The sequence below is a fragment of the Columba livia genome, chromosome 10, assembly GCF_036013475.1.
Source record: "Columba livia isolate bColLiv1 breed racing homer chromosome 10, bColLiv1.pat.W.v2, whole genome shotgun sequence".
Classification (NCBI taxonomy): domain Eukaryota; kingdom Metazoa; phylum Chordata; class Aves; order Columbiformes; family Columbidae; genus Columba; species Columba livia.
This window is the reverse complement of record NC_088611.1, coordinates 19,015,151-19,035,942: the sequence shown is the minus strand read 5'-3', so window position 1 is coordinate 19,035,942 and position 20,792 is coordinate 19,015,151. Positions and strand designations below refer to the sequence as shown.

Genomic DNA, 20,792 nt, shown 5'->3' with positions numbered 1-20,792 from the left:
TCCACTGCACGTACACAAACAAGGTTTCTATGGCAACAAGTGAAACTGATATTTCTCTTGCTTCCTGGCCAAAATCGGACAGAACACGTACCTGATCTGTCCATCATCCGCTTTGGTGTTCCTTAAAACATATTTACTCACCCCCTGTGTGCTTAGAGAACTTGCTGCCTGAATTTTTCCTGAAGCGTTATAGACAGGTCATATCCACTCCCCTAAGCTACATCTTACGTTGCTTTTATTCAGAACTTGGTAACAAAGACTAAAAACTCCGAATGAAAACCCATAACATAAATCCAATTGGGAAGCCCTGGGCTTTGTGACTCCTGTTCCTTCCAGGCACACACAAGAACGAGCAGGTCGGATGGAGGTGGAACAGAAAACATTCTCTTTCTTCCATACTTTATTTTGTTCAACAAATACAGTATAAAAATAGACTTTTTTCTGCACAAAATTAAATTTAATCCATTTTCTTGCATTTCCATCTTTCTCTGGGACAGTGTCCAGCAATGACTGGACTGTATCCCCCCCTATTTTTAAAGAGACAGTGTCAGTGTAACTTTATTATATTATAAAATTATGTAATTATAAAAATACTACAAAAGAAAGAGCAGCATTTCTATTAAAAAAACTGCAGGAAAAGCTTGTGTGGATGTAACATTCCTTAATGGTTTTTAAATGTTTAACTACTGAATAACATTCCCAAGAGCTCTCTGGTTTCAGTCATTTTGTTTCAGCCAACAACGCTCAGCCAGTTTCAGGTGGTTTTTGCCCCCAACATATCCACATAGTCTTGATGAAACAAAACTGAAACAAATATACATATATTCAAATTACTTAAGACATATTTCACCTTAAGTTTGAAAAGGGGACGGGGCTTCTCTCTTCTAATACACAAGATTTCTGGAAGTAAAGGGAGAAAAGGCTGAAAACCCCAACCAGAGTTGTCACAAAAGGCAGGGATTCAGAAAGTAAATGTTCAGATTCCCCCAAATCTTGGTTGTATCCTTTTTTACACCTGAAGGGAAGTGTTTTGTCTCACTGGGATGGTGAGACAGTAAAAGCAGAACTCGGCTTCACCAATTTGGAAAAGATCCGAATAAAGAGCGTGCCAGTCGTCCTTTGGCCAGTTCACCACAGGCTGTTCAACAGCAGCTCCATTCCCTAGTTCTGGGCAAGCAGGAAAACATGGAAAGGAGAAAACTGGGCAAGGACGGTGCCAGTGAAAGGAATGGCTCAAACGCCAGAATTATTAGTGCTGAGCGACACAGAAGAGCAAAAAACCCCAGCAACACCAAGTGATGTTCTGAGAAGGTCCAACTGCACATCTGCTTCCAAGCCCAAGGGGAAAGGGGTGAACCGTGATACCAAAAGAAACTCTTGATACTGAATTAGGTCGATCCCCGACAGCTCAGAAACACAAGCGCAGTGCAAGATTAAGTCCTTAACTAGCAAAGGATACTTCGCTGTGACTATTGTTCTTGCATCTGGAAATGGCAAAGAAATACGTCTTCTGATCACAGTTTCTCGAAAGGGAACAACTGTGCTGCTTCTCCTTTCTTTTCCCGCTTGCTTTTTCTGGTTGTGTTGCTTTCTTTCGTTTTCTCTAACTGGCGATTTTGGGGCCAATAAATGGCCGTGTTCCCTACTGCAGTCTCTGAACTTGGACCTTCCTCTTCATCAGAAGAGAATCCGTCTCCTTTCTGTGCCTCAGGTGCTGGTGGCTCCGTCTGCAAAAAACAGGCCCAAAAATCAAAAAGTTGCTCTAGAAATCACCCACAACTACCCCTTGGTAAAGGGCTCGTCTTCCATCGCAGCGACACTTGGTGACATGACCGGAGTTGGCTGCTCTGCTCTGGACTCTCCCCCAAAGTGAGGTGGTTCTATTCCTGGATGTCGAACATTCTTTCAACATTAGCAAAATATTTTTGGCTGCAGAAGAATGAAAATAAACCTGCTTTAAAGAGATGACACCTTCCGCCTTTCCCAATGGGGAAAAGATTAAGAACCAAACCATCTGGCTTCATAACAAAAAGCAGCCTTTTTCATCCTGTGAGCTACTTGCTTGGTTTGGAGGAATAAATCTTGGAATGGGGTGTGTCAAACCAGAAAAAGATGCTTTAGGAAACACTAATCTCTTGGTAAGCGATAATAAAACATTCATGGATGTGAGCACATCAAATTTTTGGTGTATTTTTTTTACTAGTTGCTAGTCAGATGGATACAACAGGAAAGATGATTCTTTGAGCAACTACGCTCTGGAAGTTCTACACAAAGAACTGGAAACAAAATACATCGGAAAGACTGGAAAAAAACCCCCAAAACAACCTCTTGATAGAGAAATCTCATCCTGAAAAAGAAATCACTACTAGAGATGCAGAATACCTTGAAGGAGTAGCGCTGCTTCAGTCGCTCTCTGATGAGAAGTCCTTTTGTCAGCAGCTTCCAGTTCCCCAGAGCCCTTTTTTCACGTTTCTGTGTGGGATTGTTATTGAAATAGAGTTGACTGTTGGAAGTTTCAATGTGTTTATGCCCACGGAAAATGCAAGATTGAAGATTTTAAACTGCCATTAAAAAAACCCTCACACTAACTTAAATGTGTCATGTTAAAAGATAATATGTTTGTGTCCAATTATCTGCTAAATACGCTAATTACTGTCACTTTCTAATGTGCACCCCAACTGTGTAAGCGACATCAGAACCACTTCCGAAAGCCTAACCTCATATGTGCATCCTTATTTTTGTTTCCCAGCAGCCACGAGAACTCTTCCAGAGTACACCCCATTGCAGAGCCTGCAGTCTGGACAGCAAGCCCCAAACGGGGTAGTTGGGGGATGCCAGTAGCCCCTGGGTCACGGAATTCTGTGTCTGTTCCTTACACAGCTCACCCTTGTTTGACTGTCCACAGTTACTTCATAAATTTCACAATGAGGAAGATAAGAAATCACCTCCTTCTCTTTCTTTTCCATTTCTGCTTGTTCGTTCTCCCAGGCAGCGAGGAGGATGTCCTTATACTCCTCACAGACAACGTAGCCATCGGTGCTAGGAAGGAGAACACAATCCTCTGTCAGCTACTAGAAGAGAAAGAAAGGGAGCAAATGCCTGCTGACTCAGCTAAAACAAAACTACTGGTTATTCACAGAACCGTCTGTCTCATGGGACCTGCATGTGTAACTCATCACTGATCCTCCCCACACTTCAAGTCCCTTCTGTGTGCCAGGGCCACTCACTCCACCGCCACTACCAACACAAAAGGGGACATGAACTCCTTAGCACCGGCTGAACAGCTTCTGCAGGACACCAAAATCTATCAGCTGCAGCAAAGGAGCTTTACATACACTGGGTGCGAGTAGCCGCCGTGGAAATCAAACCCCGTGATGGCCTGAGCGCAGTCGATGTCCAGCTTCCGCGCCAATCTGTTCAGGTTTGGGAGTCTCAGCTGCACACAGCCAACGGGTAACATGGATGGCAGGAAGAGATAGACGTTCCCGTATTCATTCCGAGGAACCTGTTGTCGTACAAATTGAAGAGGAATGGTGACACTTCTGCACCCTGGGAGGGTGAAAATCCCTGCTGCAGCTCAGGGACTCTCCTTTCCTTCTGACCTGCTACATTCCACTCTACTATTCAATATTCACATGACAAGGCACAAGCCAAGATTATAGCTGCGTGGTTATCTCCTAGTTATGTTCTCTGCCCTGGCCTCGTTACTCAGGCTGTAATGCAGAGAATTAGCAAAACAAATGTAGCGTAGGCAAATTAGATCAACAAAATCACACAGTCAGCAGTCTGCGCTGCCAGCACGCATTACTTGTATTCAGTAAAGAAAGGCCTTGGTGTAGTTTTGACCACTTCTCCCTGGGTAGAGTTACCTCAGAAGTCTTACTCCTGAATCCAGATGTTATTGACTGATCTCACCTCTGAAACGTGCAACTTGTGGAAAAATAAAGCCCATAGCTCCATAGAAACAAACACTTCCAGGCCTCTGCCTTTCCAGATACCTTTCCATCCACTGCTATAGGTGGCTGATACTCCTCTGTCTGCCAGCGACCGAACAGCGCCAGGTCCTCTTTGTCCCGGTTTGCAGGCTCCGCCAGGCGCGCCTTCCTCGCCTGGTTGGAAAACCCTTTCACCATCTGTGCAAACACAACGCCCAAGGCTGTAACACCAACACCACAAGCTGCCAAGTGATTTCAGATTTTCTTAGGACATCAAAGGAGACGGCTCTGGGCGGGAAGAAATGCCTATTTTCTAGCTTCAGTATCCATTGTTTATAAATGATAATCCACAACACCTGCATGCAGAGAGCCAGATCCTGCAGTTCATCTAAAACGCTAGGATGCCTTTGAAGAGGATGAAAAGGGTGAGGTTCTGCTAGATACACTTGCAGTGGGAAGAAAAGACAGCTGGGCTTTGGGTAACGCGTAGGAACTACAGGCAGAAATCTTCATCTGCTGACAGAGAGAAGGCAAAAACCAAACCAGAATTGAGCTTGAGCTTTAGAGGGCAGACATGTTGCACAGAAGGAAGTCAAACCCTCTTACTTTGTAAGGCGCTTCTCCGATCCTCACCACCCGAGCTTGCTTCAGCCACGTGTCCCTGGAGTGCAGCGTGTGTACACAGTCCCTGAAAAGGCCAGAAAGGAGGAGCATAGGAGTTTTGAAGTGTCTCCGTAAGAGACTTCCTAACTGTTTTGCACACTAGGAATTGAAAATAGCTCTAAGTGATACACAAGTGCTGCTACCTAAGCAGCTAAATGCCTCACCCTGTCTCTGCACATGGCCAAGCCCACTGCTGATACCATCGTGATCTTAGAATCGTGGAAAAGAATCATAGGATCATTTCTGTTTGAAGAGACCCTCGGGATCGAGTCCAAGCATAACCTAACCTAACTCTAGCACTAAACCATGTCCCTAAGAACCTCGTCTAAATGTCTTTAAACCCCTCCAGGGATGGTGACTCCACCACTGCCCTGGGCAGCCTGTTCCAATGCCTGACAGCACTTTCCAGGAAGAATTTTTTCCTAATATCCAATCTAAACCCTCCCTGGTGCAACTTGAGGCCATTTCCTCTTGTTCTATCACTTACTACTTGAGAGACCAACCCCCTCCATGCTCCAACCTCCTTTCAGGCAGTTGCAGACAGTGATAAGTTCTCCCCTCAGCCTCCTGTTCTCCAGGCTGAACAGCCCCAGTTCCCTCACCCGTGCCTCATCACACTTGTGCTCCAGCTCCTCATCAGCTTTATGGCCTCCTCTGCGCTCCCTCTAGTACCTCAATGTCCTTCTTACGATGAGGGGCCCAAAACTGAACACAGGATTCAAGGTGGGGCCACATCAGTGCCAAGTACAGTGGCACAATCACTTCTCTAGTCCTGCTGGCCACACTATGATTCACAAATCAGCTCCTAAATTTGCTACAAAGATCAGAGTCGCACAGGACAACAGGCGCAGCACTCACCTGGAGTAGACGGCCTCCCCCCTGCAGTACCCCAGGACAGCGGCCGACTCAGGATAGATCGCCTGGTATTTCAGGAGGTGCCTCTTCAGCGCGTACAGAGGGTGGTTTTTGTACTCTCCAATTGCTGTTGGTAGAGGCTGATCTTGAAGCTTAACTTGAAACTGTAGGAATGACACAAAGAAGAGTGATTTCACAACTCTCTTGCACTACCCTTTGTAATAAAATAAGAATGATCACAGTTTGGATCAAAGGAAAAAAACACCAGAAACTCACATGAGACAACAGACCAAACCATATACTTACAGACCATAGGTACTTACACGTGTACTCAGTTCTAAGCATTTTAAAGACTGAGAATGCTAAACTGCACAGAAACCACACTAGCAAGCTTCCAGCATGGGCTCTCTGGTACTTTTGCTACCCAGATTTCTCTGAACAGCCTCCATGTGATATTATTTTAATCTAACATTGTATATTCCCTTTAAAACATGCTCAATCTGAACATTTCAAGCTCAAGGACAACCTTCCTTTCTCATGGAAAGATGTTTGCCTGAATGAGAATCCAAGGACTGGACTCCTGGCACTAAATGTCCTGAAAGACCTATTGCCATTTACCTCGTTTTCCTCTTTCTTGTCTCTTTCCACATAGGGAGTTTTATAGGGCTGCAGTGTCTCCTCCCACCACTCAGGGTCCACACGACTCTTCCTCGTTGCCGTCATCCACACCGGGTCATATCTTTGCGTCACATCCCTCACGCTCCCATCGTTGTCGAAGCCCATGATATAGAAAAGCGGCTTTGTGGCGTACGTGAAGCACAGCTGGGGCTGCCCAACGTTCCCGTGAACACAGTCTACACACACCCACTTGTCCTCGCATTCAAGGAAAACCTCCAGCCACTGATCTGTGCCTGTCTTCCTTACCTCCTGCTGCCCATCATCCTCATCACTAGAAATTATTTTGTTTCTCTTTTTCTGTGCGTGAGGCACCGGTGGAGCTGTACTTTCCGCTGGCTTAGGATCAGCTTCCTGTGAATTTCTGGATAGCCTTGATTCTGAAGTCTCAGTTTTCGGGCTTTTTATAGCCATTACCTTTGACTTCTGGGAGCTCAGTGAGCTCCTCGGTCTTTTAGAGACAGTTTCAAAATCCTCATCAGAGACATCACTCTCCTCCTCTGAAACCTCAAAGTCCGAACCGCTGCCCTCATCACTTCCACTCTCTTCTTTGTAACACACTTTGGAGGCCACTCGTCTCCGGCGATCGTTCTTGGGCCGGACCGGCACATCTTTTTCTGCTAAACTGCTCTCCCTGTTACTAGATTCCTTCTGCTTCTGGCTGCCTGTAGTCAGCTTTGCCTTGTGTGTCCTTTTGGTCTGAGCAGTTTTGTGTGTCTTTGGCTCCTTGTTGTCTTCTTCACTCTCTGAGGATTCTTCCTCCCACTTGGCTTTTCTGCAGGGGCGTTTTTTTGCCACAGCCTTGGGTGTTGTGGCAGAGCTCTTCTTACCCTCATAGGTACTGCTGAGAGACTGTCTGTTGGATGAGCTTTTTCCCTGCAAAGAAAAAGGCTACGTCACTTTTCTTACCACAGCTAAGAATATGTCAAAAGAAAGACTGGAATCAGCACAAGGTACGTGCAGACCAAAGGTTGGCAGGCATGGTCAGTCTGCATATTCTTGAGGACTTGAAAGCTTCAGGCAAATGGCTGAAGAGAGTTTACTCAAGCAGCAAATGTTCACTGTCTAAGTTTCAAAGAAATTTAAAACCACTGAAGCATAAGAAGTCTTTGCTGAAACACTTTTTTAAGGAGAAACCTAAAGGTTAAGGGTTTCTGTCTTGTGTGTTACAGTCAGAACAGTCATCACCCTGGTTAACGCAGTAAGCAATTCATCTCAAGCTGCAACAGTCGGAAAGTTTTTCAATCCTACTCTAAACCAGTAAAACACACTCAACAGAAACTACCTTTGCGCTTGTCTCCTTGAGAGGAATAGGCTGAAAAGACAACACGAGGCGACACAGCAGCTGTAATGCTCGCAGAATAATTAAAAATATCTGCAAAAGAAAAAACAAAGCATTTTTAACTCCTTCTCAAGGTATATAAAAAAGAATCTTAAAACTCTTACAAGATGGGTTCTATAGCAAATAATTGCTTGCTTTGTCTTTTCCTCCTGTCCCAGAGGTGACACCTCTGCATTTCCACAGCAAGGCACAGCAGAACACAGAGCATGCAGTGACACTAACCAGAACTACCCTGTTTCCCCAAAAATAAGACTTACCCCAAAAATAAGCCCTAGCATGATTTTTCAGGACTTTTGAGGATGCTTGAAATACAAGCCGCACTCCAAAATAAGCCCTAGTTACAGTTCATTAAAGAAGTCAAATTGAATAGTGTCCAGGCAGCTATACATGTAAAAAAGTAGTAAGTTTTGCAGCAAAAAATTAATATAAGACGCAGCTTTATTTTCAGGGAAACAGGGTAGAGGCTCCAGTCAGGCACAATTCAAACTGAAGAACTGAATCACAGAAGGACTTCAGCTAGAAATACAACAGAAAAAGCCATGGAATCACCTCAGTCACCCATTTGTTTCCTCCAAATCCAACCCTCAGACACCACTTTGTGTGCGGCCTGACAGCACTACAGCAACGATCCAACCTGCAAACCCAGCGACCAACCCCGCGCTTCCCAGTCGCTTACATGAACCAACTCTTCCTCATCTCGTGCAGCATAGATGGCAAAACGCTTCTCCAAGGTCGACTGAAGGGACTCCCCTTTTTCCATGGAAAGCTCAGCATTGACAGTGAAGGTTCCAACAAACCTGAAATACGAGACACCTACTTACTGGCTGGTGTCTGTGACTGCATTCTTAAACTTCACAGTTTATCCTTTCCTCCTGTATAAAGGACTCTCACCTTTGTATTTAAAATCAGAAGAAACGCTGAAAATTGGTGATTATACTACATTTACCCCCCTTCCTGAACCCTGATTCTACATTCTATGCGACAGCATGATTAGGAGAGAGAGTTTTACCATTTCACCAAGTTGGAAAGGTAGAGAAGATTCACTTGGTCTGCAGGCACTTTTGTGAAGCGCGTGGGGATGATGGACAGACCGATGGCATGAAGATCTGGCTGGCTGCAGATCCTGTTCCGATAGAAACCATTTGCTAATAAACACAAGAGGTGAACCTGAGGGAAAAAAGTTCCTGTAGTGAGTTCACAAGAGATTGCTGGAACTACTGTCCCTGCTACAGGTGAGGAAGGCTTTACTGCTGCTTTTAACAGAGACAGGCAACAGTGAAGCCTGCCGAGTATACAGAGGGTGGACACAGGGCTCCTCCAGACCACATCTTTTTTTTCATTCCTAGCCATGGCCCCACATGATTTGATCAAAATTAGTTTCTTCTTCATTACAAATCAGTTCAGACACCTTTACGCTCAACTGTTTCTCTGCCAGGTTTCTCTGCGATCAATACCTTGTGTGTGTCCTCACGAACCTCCTTGCTGAAACGTTTCATCATTCTCCGAAGATACGTCTCAAACTCGGCTTTCCTTTTTTCGCTGTGTGAGATTACAGAAGAAATGGATGTTGTGGGTTTTCTATGGACCTGCTTTTCTAGATTCCTGAACTGGCTCACTTCTCAAAGAGAATCCATCCCAGAGAAGCTTCTGTGCACACTTAACAGAAGTTTTGTTACTGGCTCTGTGAACAGACATGCAGGCTGCACACAGCTAATCAACTGGGAACTTCATGTACCAAATTCCTGAGATCTCGGGTATATTCAGATAGCCTAAAACTCCACCTGACTTAATGTGCCTACAGTGTCCCACCAGACAGCTTTGGATCGCTCCATACTAAATCTGTAGTTCACTGTCTGAACTGTTTGATTTTCAGATTACAGCTAGCATTCCATTCAGATTCCTGGAAAAATGGTTTTCTCTTAATTGATGAAGTCTTTCAACTTATAGGCAACTGACATTCTGGTTTCTTTGTTATGACGGGTGGCCTCCAGCTGCCACACAAAGCAAACCCTCCTTGCTATAATGCTCCCAGATGCCAAGGGTGTTCATTTGATCTATTCACACCCCAGCTATGGACACAAAGAAACTTCTACCTGAGCTGTTAAGATATTTACAATACAACGATGCGATTCACCCACAGCTCTCCTTGAAGAGAGCTACTATTGTTTGGAAAAGTGGATATTAAAGCCTGGTGATTTACACACTTGATTTTCAAGGAAGCTAAAAAACCTCCATTGCCACCAACTGAAGAGTTTTGGTACAATTGTTAGTGTGTGAACTGTTCTCCATTCCATGACCTCACATCATTCCCACTCAACAGTCTGCACAAAGTGGGGATTTCTACCCAGAGCAGATCAAGCCAGTGACAGCAAGGACTATTTTTAACTTCATCCTTTAACAGCCCTCCATTGCCTTCCCTGTTCTTACCTCCTCTGTCTTTTCTTCATCTGCTCTGGGGTTTCAATCTCTATCTCGACAGGATTGCTTGGCAGCGCCATTGCTGGAAGAACAGCAGCTTCTTCTAACTTATCTGTGGCAGGTTCCTGGAGTTCTGCAAAAAGAAAATATTACTAAAAGACAAGTAAACATGGAATAGTTCCCCCAGAGAGGGCTGGCAATAGGATAAGAACCTACCCATTCATGTTCAAGTGTTCAAACCACCTACAAGCAGAATGTACCCAGTAATTACCAGCTCCTGCATCTTTCATAACACTGTGTATGCACCATTATTTCAAATAACTGTGGGATTCCAGTCACTTGCTGTTGAGGAATCAGCTCAGCACAGTCTAATGGCAAGTGGCTGTCACAAGCAAACTCAATCAGGAGAAAGGTGCACGAAGCAGATGTGATTTGAAGGGTACTTGTAGAGTAGCAAAGAAAAAACTGACAACTGTTCACTTGATCACCATGATTCTTATCAGAGTTTGTTGATGGCCGCCTAATCGAAGAGCTCAGTTGGTTGCATCTTCACTCTCCTTTACCTGGAAATTGCAGTTTTGAATCTTCAAATCGTCTCATTCTTAGCTGCTCAATATTAGACAACACAAACACCTGAGAAGGTGCTTTGTGCATTGTAGCATAATTTTAACATACGCCAACAAATAGGCACTGCCATCAGGTCAGTAGTTGCGTAGGTTTTTTTGCTTTGGAACCATTCTAGAAGCATTGTGAGAGATGAGCTTTTAAAAATACAGATAGGCACGTGGAGCACGCTTTAGGTATACAGAGTATATATATTTACCAAAGAAATGGTTCAAAAATCTAATTACAAATGAAAAGGTATTTAAGAATATTTACTCCCTAAAACAGATAAACATATAACTTTTACCTTCCACATCCTCCCATTCATCTTCGCTTTCATCATCATCACCAGCATTGTCTTCATCCATCTCTTTTTTAACAGGGGATTCTCTCTTCAATTTTATCTCCTTCTGAGGGGGCTTCAGTGAGTCACTGTTAAAATTATCAAAATGGCTTTAGCACCAGGAAGTGCAAGTGCTTGTTTACTTAAGAAAAACGGAGAAAGAACACACTAAAAATAGGGAAATAAATGAAGCATGACCTCTGCATCAGTAACAACTGATTGAGTGTTTGACAATTAAACCACAGACACCTTCTCTGTAAAGCAAACCATCTTTGCCATAAATAACCATGGGCTCAACAGAACAACACTTTTTCAGTGCAAACTTAGGTCCTGTTTCCGCAAGGATATTTAGGAAGGAAGATCCCTGAACCTACAAAAGGCCCCATCCTTGAGAACAGGTTGTACAAATGGAGAAATGGTTCACTGAATCATTTGTTCTTACTGAACCTGTAAGTTGTACTGAAATAGGAACTGTTTCTGTTTCACTACACTAATACGCAAGGCTCTGGCCGGCCAGTGAAATGAGACCAATCACTTTAATTTCTTTTTATTAATTCAGTTGCTATAGCAATCTCTATGGGCAAACTGTGCTGATACCATCATGCATTTGTTTCCCATACAGACGATCTTTCTCCGGACTGACTCTGCAATGAATAAGATGCTACTTCGGATCAGCTGTTGACACAAATGTACTAAATTGTATTGACAGCCTAAAAAAACCTGCTCACTAAACAAATAACATGTAACCATGAAGAAAGAGCTCCTATAGACTTGAATGATAAGTACACTTACCTGCATGTTTCCTCTTTGTTGTCATTCTTTTTATTTCTAGTAATTTTCTTGTTTTCTTTTATTAGTGATTTTGCTCCTTGTTCTGAAGGCTTATTTTCTGACTTGGAAACTGCAGTATCACAAACTTCTTCCTTCTTCCTCGCCAGAGCTTTTGAGTCATTCTTCTTTATACTGGGCTTCTTTTTTACAAAATCATCTGCATGGGACAGAAGAAAAGAAGATATGTTAAAGGATGACATTTCATCTCCATGGAAATCAGAAACAATGCTGCCACAGCCTTCATTAGAGCCAGCTACAGATGAAATGAGCACTCACAATGTCAAGCATGTAGTTGTTTCTGAAAAAACAGGTAAGAAGAGAGAGTGCAGAGGAGGCCATAAAGCTGATGAGGGGCTGGAGCACAAGTGTGATGAGGAGCGGGTGAGGGAGCTGGGCCTGTTCAGCCTGAGAACAGGAGCTGAGGGGAGAACTTATCACTGTCTGCAACTGCCTGAAAGGAGGTTGGAGCATGGAGGGGGTTGGTCTCTTCTTCCAAGTAGCAAGTGATAGGACAAGAGGAAATGGCCTCAAGTTGTAGCGGGGAGGTTTAGATTGGATATTAGGAAAAAATTCTTCACGGAACGGGTTGTCAGGCATTGGAACAGGCTGCCCAGGGCAGTGCTGGAGTCACCATCCCTGGAGGGGTTTAAAAGGCGTTTAGACGAGGTTCTTAGGGACATAGTTTAGTGCTAGGGTTAGGTTAGGTTATGGCTGGGCTCGCTGATTCTGAGGGTCTCTTCCAACTGAAATGATTCTATGAATTGAGTGAGACACGTGTAAGGAATATACTTATAATAATGTAACACTCAAGAAGTACATAAAGATTCCTATTGTTTTACCAGTGGGGTCAGCTGAGAAACAACCATCACACTTGCCACTCACAAGATATTATAACTCTGTGAATCTGCTCTCTGGAGCTTTTTCTCCTGGGACAGGGACCCGCAGGTCGCGGCCACCCCAGCCCGCAGCGGGGGGTCGCTGAGGTGACACCAGCCTCGCTAAGTGACAACAGCTCTCAGCCGGCGGCTCCGTGCCTAGTGTCCAGCCTTTGCCAGCGCTTCCACACAGCGTTTTGTGGCCAATTTCACACACGGATTTAAACCCCCGATTTCTGCGGGCCAACCCTCCCAACCTCTGGCGCTGTGGAGAACAGATCTCCGCGCCTCCAGCCTGAGGCACCGGCTCTTTCCCTCACGGCGGCTGCCGCGGTGCAGGGCTCACACCCGCCCGCCCGGCCCCGCCGAACACCAGGGGCCTGGAGCGGCCCCACGTCGCGGCGATGGCGCAGCGCCCGGCCCGCCATGGCGCTCACCCTCCTCCTTCTCGTCCGGCTCGTCCCGCGGCGCCCCCAGCCCCCCGGTGCGCCTCTTGCTGGCGGCCGCTGGCCGGGGCGACGCTTTGCGCTTCTTGGCCATGCCGCTCCCGGGCAGCGGGCAAACCGCGGACCCTCCGCCGGGCCGCCTCGCTGCCCTCCCCGCCGTGCCCCCTTCTCCGCCCCCGTCCCGCCCCCGGCGGAGGGGAAGGGGAAGGGCCATAAAGTCTCGCGGGAAAGGGCGGGAGGCGGTTTGAAAGATGGCGGATGAGGTGGACCAGGTGAGCGGCTCTCTGCTTCTCTCAGGGCGGGGGGGGGGGCACCGGCGGGGCCCCTCTCGCCGCGGCCGGGCCCGCCTTCCCTCCGCGGGGCCTGGGGGGACCTCCGCGGCTGGAGGCGGCGTTGGGCCGCCTGGCTGGGGCTGGGAACCCCCTCACCCGGGAAGCCTTCCTGGGGCGCAGCCCCCACCGGGAGCGCTTGGTGTGTGGAGTGAAGGTGCCACAGGGCGGCCCGGCGCTTGTGCTGCCGCCGGGGCGGTGAGGAGCGCGGGCAGGGCCCGGGTCCCCAGGAACCGCCGGAGGAACGAAACGGAGGAAAGCTTCTGAGGAAAATACCTTCGGCTTTGCCTCACTGTGTAGGAAATAAGTAGCATGCTGCGGGATATGCAGAAAAATGCTCACTTGTTTTGTTCAGCTTGGAGAAGAGGAGACTAAGAGACCTCATGGCGGCTCCAGCTTCTTCACCAGGGAAGGAGGAGGTGCAGGCGCCAAACTCTGCTCTTTAGTGACCTATGTCAGAACCTGAGGGAATGGCAAGGAGATGTGCCAGGGAAGGATCACCTAGACATGAGGAAAAGGTTCTTCACCCAGAGGGCGCTGGACACTGAACAGGCTCCCCAGGGAGGTGTCACAGCCCCAAGCCTGACAGTGTTCAAGCAGCATTTGGACAATGTCCTCAGACACACGGTGTGAACTGTGGGGTGTCCTGAGCAGGGACAGGAGTTGGACTCGATGATCCTCGTGGGTCCCTTCCAATTCAGGACATTCTATGATTCTATATTTTAGCTGTGATCCTGAAAGTAGATCTTTATCATAAAGAAGAGACCTCAGCCCGGTGTGCGTTCAGGTTTCTGACCTGCTCCAAGGCCTGGTGTGGCTGCTGTGTTGTCTCCCTCAAGGAAGAGTGTTGGGGGTGTTGATCGGCAGTGACTGAACATGAGCCAGCTTGAACATTACCAGCATCCTGGCTTGTATCAGGAACAGCGTGGCCAAGGTTGGAGCATGGAGGATGTTGGTCTCTTCTCCCAAGTAGCAAGTGGTAGAACAAGAGGAAATGGCCTCAATTTGCTCCACAGAATGTTCAGATTGGATATTAGGAAGAAATTCTTCCTGGAAAAGGTTGTGAAGCAGTGAAACAGGCTGCCCAGGGCAGTGGTGGAGTCACCATCACTGGAAAGGTTTAAAAGGCGTTTAGACAAGGTCCTTAGGGACATGGTTTAGCACTAGAGTTAGGTTGTGGTTGAACTCCATGATCTCGAGGGTCTCTTCCAACCAAAATTATTTCTATGGTAATCTGAAAAGGGTGTTTTTGGGGCAGGATGGGCAGTGTGTACCCAGGTGTGTTGGTGAAAATGGCAGCATGTGTTTGGTATTTCTAACCTGTGCCATGTGAGCACAGGTGGGGTGCTGGTCAATAAGCTGCCTGATTCATGCACATCAGGCTGTCTACTGCAGCATGGACGCTGGTTGTTGACAAGGAATAAAGTTTATGCAACAGTATGCGTGAAGCATGATTTGCTGCAAACTAAACTGAAGTCTTTGAACTCATTTTGCTGCAGCTGGTGAATATCTGTGGAGCAGTAATATCAGCTGCACTCAGGTTCAACGGGAGGTGAAGGAATGATTTGTAATATTTGAATCTATGTTCTTAATTGTTTTGTTTTCCATGTCTTGCAAACACTGGGGAGTAGAAAAGTTCACAGTTTTCTTCTCTACTAATGAATTTTTTAATTTTATTTTTTTTTTTAGCAACAAACCACCAATACTGTAGAAGAGCCACTTGATCTCATCAGACTCAGTCTAGATGAGCGAATCTATGTCAAAATGAGGAATGACAGAGAGCTTAGAGGCAGACTACATGTAAGTAAAACTTTCAGAACACTGTTATACATATTCAGCGAAGTGCTGGCCAGCCTTTTTTATGTACGACAATCTACTACACAGATACTTCATCCCTGCAAACATTCAAGATCAGGTTGGGCAGGGCTCTGAGCAACCTAATGTAGTTGAAGATGTCCCTGCTCATTGCAGGGAGGCTGGACTAGATGATTTTGAGAAGTCCATTCCAACCCAAATGTTTCTGTGGTTCTTCCATTGATTGTTTAAAAATATTAGTTTAAAAGTGCAAGTAATCGTATCTAATGGTTAAAAGTGCAGAAGTGGTTAGAGAAGGTAAGTTAAAGATCATCTTAACAAGAGCTGAACCCTTTCTATTATCAAAAGTGTAATGTGATTGGTGGCAAAATCTAATTTATTCAGTACTCAGTCTGCTATTAAATGTTTCTCTAGAGATTCAAGAGATGTATCTTGTTTTTCTTGTTTTTTGAAGGATACCAAGCAATGCATTCCACTGCTTTTGGCTTCTGTTTCTGTGAAATAAGCAATAACACTCCAGGTGTCTTCTTGAGATATACCATCATGTCTCTTTAAGACTAAAGTGAGAATATGGTTATCAAACAAGTATCTTCTAAGGCACACCCTGTGAGGGTATGATGTGATATGTACTCAACTGGATCACCTGTGAATCTTTTTTGTCTAAGTACTTTATTCTGAAAGTGATCTGTCTCCTGATGAGACAGATTTTTTGCTTTCTATTAAGTCAGTCATCTTTTCTGAGTGCTGTACTGTGTTGGGGAAGGGATCCAGCTGCCCCATGTGTTAACTGCGCCTTAAATCCTTTGAGAACATGAAGATGAGGAGAAATCTGCGAGGCACACATAGTTTGCAACATGCTTTTTGTAAGGTGGTTGGAACATATGCTTCTTTTCAGTTTTTGTAGTGTTGTATTAATTACAGCTTTCATATCACTTGGGTTGGCCCCAGGGGATTGATTCCAGGAGGCTGAGCTGGGAGCAGAGAATGTGTGGCTGGTTTAATGTTAAGGAATAGTGTCTGTCTCTGAGTTCTTGCATGTGTTCCTACTGGAAGCTTCAGAGCTATTTTCTGGAAGAATGTTTCAGTGAATATAAAGGTCTTTTTTTTTTTAATGCTGCAGAGTACTGATTTGTTGGCATTTGTGTTTGAAATCATAACGCATACTACTTTGTTTTGACATAGTGGCATGTTTTAGTTGAAATCAAGCTAAAATATAATTATGTCTGAAAGTCTTGATATAATTTTCATTTCAATGAGCTTGTGTTTGAATCTTGGAAGAAATAATAAATGAACTTCATTCCTACAGGCTTATGATCAGCACTTAAATATGATTTTGGGTGATGTGGAAGAAACTGTAACTACAATAGAGATTGATGAAGAAACTTATGAAGAGATTTATAAAGTAAGGACTTGAGTGTATTTATCCCCATTAGAAAGCTTTTTTTAAAACTAAATTATGTTGTATTGTTAAAGTAGTTTATTGCTGACTATTTTTTGAACCAAGGTCTAAAAATTGTGGGCAAACTGTTATGGAAGTACAAAAGATATTCAAAGCTGTGGTGTTAGTTGTATTGATCTCTTCAGCATGCTGGAATGTTTTATGTTTGAGCTTATTTTTATTGCAGTTGGTTCTGGTGTTTTTTTGTGATTGAATTTGGTTGTTTGCTTAGCAGCTTTTTTTTTTTGTAAACTACGCTTTTGTAAATGTAAACTTTTCTTTCCTTCTTCATAGTCTACCAAAAGGAATATTCCGATGCTCTTTGTCAGAGGTGACGGCGTTGTGCTTGTAGCTCCCCCGTTGCGGGTTGGTTGAAGCCACAAAGTTGGGAAGTTTCAGACTTTTGGACAGTGGTTCGTGTTTCGATCATGTGTCTCAAAATTCTGTACGTGTTTTTTATAGGATGGTTTTGTCTGTTCTTTTGGAAAGGGGAGGGAAGGGGAACCGCTTTGTCTTTCAGAAAGTACATGTAGTCAATTGAAGCAGTGTAAATCCAACCTGATTTTCTCAGAATTAATGTAACTGCTGTAAATTAGCTGTCTTGTCACATCAGTAAAAGAATCTATAAGGTTTTCAATCTTGGCAATAGCACTGTTATAATTTTTTGTTTTAAATAAATCGGGTTTATCTTTCAGATTTGACTCGTCATGTTTTTATGTTGAAGACATGATTCTTACGGTCTTCTATAAAGCTAGTGCTATATTAGGTTGTAGTATGTAGCCTCACTGTCTGAGAAAATAGTAACTTTTGTGTGTTGGATATTAATTTCTGTCCTTACTAATGCCTGAGTCTTGCACATTGAAGTTCAGTGGGGGGCAATACCACATGAATCTACTGTGTTATAATTTATGCCTTTTCTGTGTTCAAATTTTTGATGCGCGTCCTTGTAGCAGGGAAATAGTATATCTATGCATCTTCCTCAATGTTTTCAGTTGTTTTTGTTGTGGCTTTGTTAACAGAGCTATGGTTTACAAGGCCATAAGCAGAGACTGAGGTTGTTACCTCATGTACTGTTGAGTTGCCTGCTGCATGTGTTTATTTCCCGCTGTCTGGAGCCTGTTTCAATTCTTGGGTACATTAATTTCTGCTGAATGCTTAAGATACTCATTAGTTTTCTGCAGTGAAGGTGCACTAGAACTCCAAACAAAGCACCTCTTTAATATTCACTTTCTCAGGCCCATGCTGTTTGTAATTTATTCTCATTGTATTAAAAAAAGGCACTTATGAAATGTTTTAATAAGTATGTTTGAAAGTCATATGAGAGATGTAGGTCTACACTGGGACACTTCCTAAAGAGCTTGACTTGTGGCTTAATAAACTTTATCTAGATTCTTAGGCATGCTCTGTGAGGCTGGAGGAAGCAGCTTGTTCTGGCACTTTCTCCTACAGTTAAAATCTTCATAACTTAAGTCCATAGCTTGTGACAGTGGTGAGGAATGCAAGATCTGCCTTGGTAAACCAGATTCTCCTTAAAGAAATAATAACTCTCTTGGCAGTAAAATGTATACACTCCAAAGATGAATGTGTACTTCAGGCTGAGTGTGTGTTCTCTGAAGAAATAGTGGTTTTGATATTGTCTGGTTTGGGCTTGGGTTTGAACTTGCTGCCTGTCACTTCTGTGTGTGTGACAATGTTGGCTTGGTGGTATTCAGAGATAGCAGAGTATACATTTATCTTTCCATCATCTTTGCTCCTAATTGTCCTTCAGTTTTCTCTTTTCCAGGTTGCAAACAGATTTCCTGTTCAATCATTTTTGATGAAAGCTCCTCCATTCCTTTTTGTGCGGTGTTTTTTGTAATGAAGGACTGACCTTGATACACAAGGTGTTGGTACATCAGGATTTTATGCCTTGGTAACTTTTAGCATGAACACCTGCTCTCCAAGAATGATAATAGAGATGTGAGGTCTGTATTTCCTTTACTTGAGCCATATTTGCCAGCATAACACATATATCCAGTAATTCTGTATTACAGAGTATTAGCATGGTTGGTAGAGCTCAGCTCACCTCCATAGCTCACCTGAATCCCTGTAGAACTCTTTTAAAAATGGTCTCATTTGTCACTATCTGCTTCTTTTGAAGTTTTAAGTGAGAGGTTATGCATGGGTTTTGCTAGCTCAGTTATTTTCTAATTGATTTATTGGGTATTTACCATCTGATTATAAAGATCTATTGTTTTTTATATCCCTGAAATGTCCAGTAGCATCTTTTACTGACCCTCCGACTTGAAATGAGCTCTTCAGAGTGGGAGCCAGTCTAAGCTCCTCTGTGATAAATATGGATTAAAAAAACCCATTTAAATAGCTTTTCTGTAGTCTTGTCTCTTTCTTACTCTTCTTTATCTTTGATCTGTTGGCTGTGCTAACTGTCAAGATTCCCACTCCTGATGTGTTTGAAAAAGCATTTATCGTTAAATTTCCTCAAATAATTTCTCAAGATTTTTCAAATGCCTTTCCATATTGAGTTGTGGTTTTTGGCCTGCCAGAATTTTTAGTATTACTCCACTTCTTGAAGGTTGCCTTTTTATTTCTAGTAGTTTTTTATACCTAGTGGTAGCCTTTCATGTAGTTTTTAGCCTTTGGACTGCATCTTTTCAGTAGGTGGCAGAATAATTTCTCCATTCGTCTTCAAAGAATTTCAGTTCTGCCTAAAACATTTGACTCTCAGCAGCTCTTTAACAAGATTTTTATTATGTAATTCCCTTTTCCAGAATGCTGATACAGTGGGAACTCCGGTGTCTTACTGCTCTCGTGAGTGTCAGCTACCTGGGCAGTTTCTGTGTGGACTTACTCCAAAATGGATTTTTGAATCTGACTGATACAGGACACTAGATGGTGCTGCATTGCCTCAAATGCAGGCTTGGTTGGCTTTGCCTGCCTGATGTATGCAGCCTGTGTCAACAGGCCCTGCAGTTGTGCATTTAGTCATTTGTTTTTTATTAGGATGGCACTTGCTGACAGTTTTAAATTAACTCTGCTGCTTACCCATAAGTAGAGATCAAAATAGGTTTTGAGGTTTATGTAGGCACAGACCGAGCCCCAAAAAGAGTTAAACAGTATGTGTGCCTTGCATTGTCAGATTTTAATGTGTATGAACTCCAGACTCACAGTTCTGCTAGTAGCGCTAGCTGGATAGAATGCCGTATAGAATAAATTGTGGTTAACCGCTTTGCTGTGAAGCACTGCTTGGAGGAGAATAGCACCTTGCTGTGTGTGGTATTTAAAGCTGCTTCTGCACCCAGTGATTCCCGTGCTACTTGCATGCCTGTCCAATAACTTCACTGGAGAATCGCCTTGCAGTTAAGATTCAGCAGGAGGAACAGCTGGCACTTATGAATGCATGTCCATTGAGCTGAAGTAACAAATATTTCAGTTAATTTCAAGTTGCCAACGCCGCTGCCTTTTTGAAGCTACAGAAATAGATTTTGATCCAGTCTATGTATTTGAACAAGATGGAATTTTGTTCTAGGTCATGTTGAGTCTGGTTTTTTCTAAAGTCGAACAGCGATTCCATTATGTCTTTCACTCCTATTCCTCAGCACAGGGCAAGACCAGGATAATATGTTACAGTAAGACTTGAGCAGTGTGAGCAATGGCAGCTGCTGCAGGGACTTGGGGCTGGAAAAGCAGAACAGTATTGATTACATTGGAACTTCTGCAGCAAAACTGTCTCCTCTTGATGCTTCTGTTCTTGTTCCATATGCACTGGAAACCTATAGTTTGAAATATTTAAGAGAAGGAAGCTTTTAAGCCCCTAGAATTCTTATTAGAACTGTAGCACTGGCAAGGGAGCTGATTCAGTGCAAGATGACAAATGTTGTGCATTGTTTTCTGGACGGATGATGACATGTCCAGAAAATCCCATCAGGCTTATTAAGGTTTAAGGCATTCATGCCAAGATCATTGATGGGCTGAATACATCATTACTGAGGGTGTAGGACTGTTTCTAAACAGGAAGCCACTTTCATGTACTAAACAAAAAGAATGGAAAAGAAAAATAGAAAGTTCTACAGAAAATTGAAGCACTGTGTCCAAACCCGCCTTTTTTGGGGGGGAATAATGGGTGGAAGGAAGAGAATAGATGATGTGGGTTGGAGCGGAAAACAAGAACCACTGACGGAAAAAGATGTAGTCAGAAACCTTGTTTATGAGTGAGTTTTTTCATTG

The 20,792-nt window shown here is 44.0% G+C and overlaps 2 protein-coding genes across 3 annotated transcripts; one reads left to right on the top strand and one right to left on the bottom strand.

The window, feature by feature from the left end:
- Nucleotides 1–382: 382 nt before the first annotated feature.
- Nucleotides 383–13,172, bottom strand: XPC (XPC complex subunit, DNA damage recognition and repair factor). Of its 2 annotated transcripts, XM_065075617.1 has the most exons (16): nt 12,978–13,172; nt 11,627–11,822; nt 10,799–10,923; nt 9,898–10,021; nt 8,925–9,009; nt 8,480–8,637; nt 8,147–8,267; nt 7,414–7,503; nt 6,072–7,004; nt 5,457–5,617; nt 4,542–4,623; nt 3,999–4,133; nt 3,336–3,505; nt 2,946–3,039; nt 2,383–2,472; nt 383–1,727 (listed from the first exon to the last, which is right to left on the bottom strand). In XM_065075617.1, exons 1-16 carry the CDS (start codon nt 13,078–13,080, stop codon nt 1,515–1,517), a joined length of 2,880 nt encoding a protein of 959 aa, XP_064931689.1. In that variant the 5' UTR covers nt 13,081–13,172; the 3' UTR covers nt 383–1,514. The 2 variants fall into 2 exon arrangements, with proteins under 2 accessions (XP_064931689.1, XP_064931691.1); XM_065075619.1 differs by lacking the exons at nt 383–1,727; nt 2,383–2,472 and having other exon boundaries at nt 2,955–3,071.
- Nucleotides 13,165–17,262, top strand: LSM3 (LSM3 homolog, U6 small nuclear RNA and mRNA degradation associated). The gene is made up of 4 exons (XM_065075630.1): nt 13,165–13,258; nt 15,005–15,115; nt 16,437–16,532; nt 16,863–17,262. Exons 1-4 carry the CDS (start codon nt 13,238–13,240, stop codon nt 16,941–16,943), a joined length of 309 nt encoding a protein of 102 aa, XP_064931702.1. The 5' UTR covers nt 13,165–13,237; the 3' UTR covers nt 16,944–17,262.
- Nucleotides 17,263–20,792: the final 3,530 nt, after the last annotated feature.

What these genes read in the sequence shown, in the direction of transcription:
- XPC (XM_065075617.1), bottom strand. Translation starts at nt 13,080, where the DNA reads ATGGCCAAGAAGCGCAAAGCGTCGCCCCGGCCAGCGGCCGCCAGCAAG. An exon ending in TGAATGGGAGGATGTGGAAG is followed by an intron (nt 10,022 to 10,798) that starts GTAAAAGTTATA and finishes TTCTTTTTGCAG; the next exon opens with AACTCCAGGAACCTGCCACA. An exon ending in TTCGTGAGGACACACACAAG is followed by an intron (nt 8,638 to 8,924) that starts GTATTGATCGCA and finishes TTTTTCCCTCAG; the next exon opens with GTTCACCTCTTGTGTTTATT.
- LSM3 (XM_065075630.1), top strand. Translation starts at nt 13,238, where the DNA reads ATGGCGGATGAGGTGGACCAG. An exon ending in AGCTTAGAGGCAGACTACAT is followed by an intron (nt 15,116 to 16,436) that starts GTAAGTAAAACT and finishes TCATTCCTACAG; the next exon opens with GCTTATGATCAGCACTTAAA. An exon ending in CTTATGAAGAGATTTATAAA is followed by an intron (nt 16,533 to 16,862) that starts GTAAGGACTTGA and finishes CCTTCTTCATAG; the next exon opens with TCTACCAAAAGGAATATTCC.